The sequence below is a fragment of the Somniosus microcephalus genome, chromosome 29, assembly GCF_052327205.1.
Source record: "Somniosus microcephalus isolate GS21.2 chromosome 29, FLI_Smic_1.0, whole genome shotgun sequence".
NCBI classification, from domain to species: Eukaryota; Metazoa; Chordata; class Chondrichthyes; order Squaliformes; family Somniosidae; genus Somniosus; species Somniosus microcephalus.
This window is the reverse complement of record NC_141015.1, coordinates 3,832,717-3,839,958: the sequence shown is the minus strand read 5'-3', so window position 1 is coordinate 3,839,958 and position 7,242 is coordinate 3,832,717. Positions and strand designations below refer to the sequence as shown.

General features: G+C 52.5%; 1 protein-coding gene across 1 annotated transcript; it reads right to left on the bottom strand.

Moving 5' to 3' along the window:
* Nucleotides 1-292: 292 nt before the first annotated feature.
* LOC147098202 (uncharacterized) lies at nucleotides 293-4,770 on the bottom strand. The gene has a single exon (XM_085970087.1). It carries the CDS (start codon nucleotides 4,534-4,536, stop codon nucleotides 3,391-3,393), a length of 1,146 nt encoding a protein of 381 aa, XP_085826213.1. The 5' UTR covers nucleotides 4,537-4,770; the 3' UTR covers nucleotides 293-3,390.
* Between the last annotated feature and the right edge of the window lie 2,472 nt (nucleotides 4,771-7,242).

The window sequence follows — 7,242 nt, the reverse complement described above, 5'->3', positions numbered from 1 at the left end:
TGCGGAGCAGGCTCGAGGGGCCGAATGGCGGAGCAGGCTCGAGGGGCCGATTGGCGGAGCAGGCTCGAGGGGCCGATTGGTGGAGCAGGCTCGAGGGGCCGATTGGCGGAGCAGGCTCGAGGGGCCGATTGGCGGAGCAGGCTCGAGGGGCCGATTGGCGGAGCAGGCTGGAGGGGCCGAATGGCGGAGCAGGCTCGAGGGGCCGATTGGCGGAGCAGGCTCGAGGGGCCGATTGGCGGAGCAGGCTCGAGGGGCCGATTGGCGGAGCAGGCTCGAGGGGCCGAATGGCGGAGCAGGCTCGAGGGGCCGATTGGCGGAGCAGGCTCGAGGGGCCGATTGGCCGACTCCTGCTCCTATTTCTTATGTTCTTATGTTCTAAAATAAAATTGTTGGTTGTAGCTAAGTAGGCAACACATCAAACCACATTTTAAGTTGAAAATGTTGAGTTAATTTATTAAACAAGCCTACAGTGTTATATGGGCTATTATCGGTTTAAGGTAGAAAGACTGGTGAACAAAGTAATGAAAAGATGGCAACTTTCCAAACTGAGCTCCCTGGATCTTTCACCACTCTGCAAGTCCAACATCGATCTCAATTGATGTTTCCAAAATTCAAAACAATTTCCTGCTTTGAAAACATTTTTCAAGTTGACTCTTTGATCCAATTAAAATCATCCCCATTTCATTCAAAGAAAAGTTCCCGGGACTGGATTCTGAATATTTGACCATTCAAGTTTAAAATGGACTGCCCGTCATTTACAAACTGACAACCCACAGCGCAGAGTTTCAGTTTGAATTTCTCCTCTCTCCAGCCTGTAATCGGTCAAACATTGGACTGAAATAAGCCTACACTTATTTATTTCAGCGTGTTTATGTACTATAGCTGGATTGAAAGGAAGAGGCTCGAACTAAAACCAGACAAAAATACTCTGCTTTTGTCACAATAACATTGCCCATGAATTAAAGATAGAATATACGAGCAGGGGGGTTATGCTAGAACTGTATAAAACACTAGTTAGGCCATGGGTCACCAGATAGAGGGGATGCAGAGGAGATTTACGAGGATGTTGCCAGGACTGGGGAATTTTAGCTACGAGGAAAGATTGGATAGACTGAGCGTTGTTTTCTTTGGAACAGAGGATGCTGAGGGGAGATTTAATTGAGGAATATAAAATTATGAGGGGCCTTAATAGAGTGGATAGGAAGGATCTATTTCCCTTAGCACAGAGGTCAATAACCAGGGGGCTTAGATTTAAAGTAATTGGTCGAAAGATTAGAGGGGAGTTGAGGAGAACGTTCTTCACCCAAAGGGTGGTTGGGGTTCTGGAACTCACTGCCTGAAAGGGTGGTCGAGGCAGAACCCCTCATCGCATTTAAACAGTACTTGGATATGCACCGGAAGTGCCATAACCTACAGGGCTATGGACCCAGAGCTGGAAAGTGCAATTTGGCAGGATAGCTCTTTTGTGACCAGCGCAGACCCGATGGGCTGAATAGCCTCCTTCTGTGCCGTGAACTTCTATGATTCTACAGATTACCGATTCACCATCGATGTAACCAAGACAAACACTGACTGCACCAAGCTGGGTGACTGAGTGAACCTCTACCCATGCATGATAAATCCCCTGGACCTGATGGCCTACGTCCTAGGGTTTTGAAAGAGGTGGCTATAGAGATAGTGGATGCATTGGTTGTCATCTTCCAAAATTCCCTAGATTCTGGAACGGTTCCCGCAGATTGGAAGGTAGCAAATGTAACCCCGTTATTTAAGAAAGGAGGGAGAGAGAAAACAGGGAACTACAGACCAGTTAGCCTGACATCAGTCGTAGGGAAAAAGCTAGAATCTATTATTAAGGAAGTGGTAACAGAGCACTTAAAAAATAATATGATTGTGCAGCTTCAACACGGATTTATGAAAGGGTAATCGTGTTTGACAAATCTGTTCGAGTTTTTTGAGGTTGTAACTAACAGAATAGATAAGGGGGAACCAGTGGATGTGGTGTATTTGGATTTTAGAAGGTATTTAATAAGGTGCCACACAAGAGGTTATTAATCAAAATTAGGGCTCATGGGATTGGGTGTAATACACTAGCTTGTGAGGATTGGTTAACGGACAGAAAACAGAGTAGCAATAAACGGGTCATTTTCGGGTTGGCAGGCTGTAACTAGTGGGGTACCGCAAGGATCAGTGCTTGGGCCTCAGCTATTCACAATCTACATCAATGATTTGGATGAGGGGACCAAATGTAATATATCCAAGTTTGCTGATGACACAAAGCTGGGTGAGAATGTAAGTTGTGAGGAGGATGCAAGGAGGCTTCAAGGGGATATAGTCAGGCTAAGTGAGTGGGCAAGAACATGGCAAATGGAATATAATGTGGAGAAATGTGAAGTTATCCACTTTGGTAGGAAAAATAGAAAAGCAGAGTATTTTTTAAATGGTGAGAGATTGGGAAATGTTGGTGTTCAGAGGGACCTGGGTGTCCTTGTACACGAATCACTGAAAGTTAACATGCAGGTACAGCAAGCGATTAGGAAAGCAAATGGTATGTTGGCCTTTATTACAAGAGGATTTGAGTATAAGAGTAAAGATGTCTTACTGCAATTATACAGGGCCCTGGTGAGACCACACCTGGAGTATTGTGCACAGTTCTGGTCTCCTTACCTAAGGAAGGATATACTTACCACAGAGGGAGTGCAACGAAGGTTCACCAGACTGGTTCCTGGGATGGGGGGGTTGTCCTATGAGGAGAGATTGAGGCGACTAGGCCGATATTCTCTAGAGTTTAGAAGAATGAGAAGTGATCTCAGTGAAACTTACAAAATTCTTACAGGGCTTGACAGGGTAGATGCAGGGAGGATGTTTCCCCCCGGGCCGGGGAGTCTAGAACCAGGGGTCACAGTCTCAGAATAAGGGGTTGGCCATTTAGGACTGAGATGAGGAGAAATTTCTTCATACAGAGGGTGGTGAATCTCTGGAATTCTCTACCCTAGAGGGCTGTGGAGGCTCAGTCATTGTGTATATTCAAGACGACGATTGATAGATTTTTGAATATTAAGGGAATCGAGGGATATGAGGATAGTGCAGGAAAGTGGAGATGAGGTAGAAGATCAGCCGTGATCTTATTGAATGGCGGAGCAGGCTCAAGGGGCCGAATGGCCAACTCCTGCTCCTATTTCTTATGCTCTTATGAGCTCATGAAGCGAATAGTATCGATGCATTTAAGGGGAGGCTGGACAAGCATCTGAGGGAGAAGGGAATAGAGGGCGATGCTGATAGATTTAGATGAGGAAAGACGGGAGGAGGCTTAAGTGGAGCATTAACGCCGGCATGGACTGGTTGACCCAAATGGCCTGTTTCTGTGCCGTATATCCTATGCAATGTAAACTATTACTCTCTAGTGTGAACACGCTCATGTGTTCTCAAGCTGGATAACTGAGTGAATCCCTTCATACACACGGAGCAGGTGAACGGCCTCTCTCCGGTGTGAACAGGCTGGTGTTTCAGGAGGCTTGATGAATCAAGAAACCCCTTTCCACACACGGAGCAGGTAAATGGCCTCTCATCAGCATGAACAGGCTGGTGCCCATCTCCAGTGTGAATTCTCCTGTGCTTCATCAAGCGGGATGACTGAAAGAACCCCTTCCCACACTCGGAGCAGGTGAACGGCCTCTTTCCAGTGTGAACACGCTGGTGTGCGACCAGGTGTGATAACTGAATGAATCCTTTCCCACACAGGGAACAGCTGAACGGCCGCTCCCCGGTGTGAATTCGCTGGTGTTTCAACAGACTGAATGAACGAGTGAATCCCTTCCCACACACGGAGCAGGCGAATGGCCTCTCCCCGGTGTGAATACACTGGTGTTTCAGCAGGTGTGACGACTGAGTGAATCCCTTCCCACACTCGGCGCAGCTGAACGGCCTCTCGCCAGTGTGAGTACGCTGGTGCGTCAGTAGGTGGGATGAATTAGTGAATCCCTTCCCACACATGGAGCACAGGAATGGTCTCTCCCCAGTGTGAATCCGCTGGTGTATCCTCAGGCTGGAGGACTGAGTGAATCCCTTCCCACACTCAGAGCAGGCGAACGGCCTCTCCCCAGTGTGAATACGCTGGTGTGACAGGAGGTGTGATGACTGAGTGAATCCCTTCCCACACTCGGCGCAGGTGAACGGCCTCTCTCCGGTGTGAATACGCTGGTGTTCCAGCAGGCCTGAGGAGTCGGTGAATCCCTTCCCACACTTTGAGCAGGGAAACGGCCTCTCGCCAGTGTGAATGAGGCAATGTTTCCTCAAGCAGTCATTTCGATTAAAGGTCTTTGCACAGACGGGGCATTGGAACACTCTCCCTCTGGTGTGTGTGTCTCGGTGCTTTCCCAGCCACAGTGACGTCTTAAATCTCTTCCCACAGGCAGAGCATTCAAAGGGTTTGTCTTCCATACGGAAAGGCTGTTGATGTTTGGGCTCTGATGTACAGAGGGAGTCCGACAGATCCTGAAGTGATGATTGGTTCAAGTTTCTTGCTTGCAAATCTTCCATCTTTGATACGCTGTAAAACAGGTTTACAAAAGCCAGTACTGCAAGAGCAGGGTAGAAATTCACCACAATTTACGTCTGTAGTAAATGATTCGCCCCAAAACGGCAAACACAGTAGGACATTCTCTTCCTTCTCCCCGGTGTGAAACTAAGATTCACAGCACTGACCCCTCCGACAGTGCGGCACTCCCTCAGTACTGCCCCTCTGACAGTGCGGCGCTCCCTCAGTACTGCCCCTCTGACAGTGCGGCACTCCCTCAGTACTGCCCCTCCGACAGTGCGGCGCTCCCTCAGTACTGCCCCTCCGACAGTGCGGCACTCCCTCAGTACTGCCCCTCTGACAGTGCGGCGCTCCCTCAGTACTGCCCCTCTGACAGTGCGGCACTCCCTCAGTACTGCCCCTCCGACAGTGCGGCGCTCCCTCAGTACTGCCCCTCCGACAGTGCGGCGCTCCCTCAGTACTGCCCCTCCGACAGTGCGGCGCTCCCTCAGTACTGCCCCTCCGACAGTGCGGCGCTCCCTCAGTACTGCCCCTCCGACAGTGCGGCACTCCCTCAGTACTGCCCCTCCGACAGTGCAGCGCTCCCTCAGTACTGCCCCTCTGACAGTGCGGCGCTCCCTCAGTACTGACCCTCCGGCAGTGCAGCGCTCCCTCAGTACTGCCCCTCCGACAGTGCGGCACTCCCTCAGTACTGCCCCTCCGACAGTGCAGCGCTCCCTCAGTACTGCCCCTCTGACAGTGCGGTGCTCCCTCAGTACTGCACCTCCGACAGTGCAGCGCTCCCTCAGTACTGCCCCTCCGACAGTGCAGCGCTCCCTCAGTACTGACCCCTCCGGCAGTGCAGCGCTCCCTCAGTACTGCCCCTCCGACAGTGCGGCACTCCCTCAGTACTGCCCCTCCGACAGTGCGGCGCTCCCTCAGCACTGCCCCTCCGACAGTGCAGCGCTCCCTCAGCACTGACCCCTCCGACAGTGCAGCGCTCTCTCAGTACTGCCCCTCCGACAGTGCAGCGCTCCCTCAGTACTGCCCCTCCGACAGTGCGGCGCTCCCTCAGTACTGACCGCTTCGGCAGTGCGGTGCTCCCTCAGCACTGCCCCTCCGACAGTGCAGCGCTCCCTCAGTACTGCCCCTCTGACAGTGCGGCAGTCCATCGATACTGCCACTCCGACAGTGCAGCGCTCCCTCAGTACTGCCCCTCTGACAGTGCGGCGCTCCATCGATACTGCCCCTCCGATTGTGCGGCACTCCCTCAACACTGCCCCTCTGACAGTGCAGCGCTCCCTCAGTACTGCCCCTCCGACAGTGCGGCACTCCCTCAATACTGCCCCTCCGACAGTGTGGTGCTCCCTCAGTACTGCCCCTCCGACAGTGCTGCGCTCCCTCAGTACTGCCCCTCCAACAGTGCGGCCCTCACTCAGTACTGCCCCTTCGACAGTGCGGTGCTCCCTCAGTACTGCCCCTTCGACAGTGCGGCACTCCCTCGGTACTGCCCCTCCGACAGTGAGGAGCTCGCTCTCTCCCCCTTCCCCGCACTCTCTCCCTCCCCCTTCCCCCCTCCCTCTCTCTCTCTCTCTCTCGTCCCGGCCCCCCCCTCTCTCTCTCTGGTCTCTCTCTCTCTCTCTCTCTCTCTCTCTCTGGTCCCGGCCTCTCTCTCTCTCTCTCTCTGGTCCCGGCCCCTCTCTCTCTCTCTCTGGTCCCGGCCTCTCTCTCTCTCTCTCTCTCTCTCTGGTCCCGGCCTCTCTCTCTCTCCGGTCCCGGTCCCAGTCCCGGCCCCTCTCTCTCTCTCTCTCTGGTCCCGGCCTCTCTCTCTCTCTCTCTCTCTCTCTCTCTCTCTCTGGTCCCGGCCTCTCTCAATTCAATTCAATTTTTTTTCAATTCAATTCAAATGCTTTATTGGCATGAAAGTTTACAGAGAACCATATTGCCAAAGCTTACATTGCAAAAAGGTACAGTTTTCTAACATTCTGTAGGTGTCAATCGATTTGACATTTGTTGGGTACATACAATATTACTTTTAAACAATATTAATTTTAAACAGTCTTTGTACTGCATTTGGTACGTTCAATATTAATTTTAAACAGTCTTAATTTTAAACAGTCCTCAGGTTGTGACATGTTGTTACATGTCTCTCTCTCTCCCTCTGTCTCTCTCTGTCTCTCTGTTTCTCTCTCTCTCTCTCTGGTCCCGGCCTCTCTCTCTCTCTGGTCCCGGCCTCTCTCTCTCTCTCTCTGGTCCCGGTCTCTCTCTCTCTCTGGTCCCGGTCTCTCTCTCTCTCCGGTCCCGGCCTCTCTCTCTCTCCGGTCCTGGCCCCTCTCTCTCTCTCTCTCTCTGGTCCCGGCCTCTCTCTCTCTCTCTCTGCTCCCGGCCTCTCTCTCTCTCTCTCTCTCTCTCTCTCTCTCTGGTCCCGGCCCCTCTCTCTCTCTCTCTCTCTCTGGTCCCGGCCCCTCTCTCTCTCTCTCTGGTCCCGGTCTCTCTCTCTCTCTGGTCCCGGTCTCTCTCTCTCTCCGGTCCCGGCCTCTCTCTCTCTCTGGTCCTGGCCTCTCTCTCTCTCTCTCTCTCTGGTCCCGGCCTCTCTCTCTCTCTCTCTCTCTGCTCCCGGCCTCTCTCTCTCTCTCTCTCTCTCTGGTCCCGGCCCCCCTCTCTCTCTCTCTCTCTCTGGTCCCGGCCCCTCTCTCTCTCTCTCTCTCTGGTCCCGGCCTCTCTCTCTC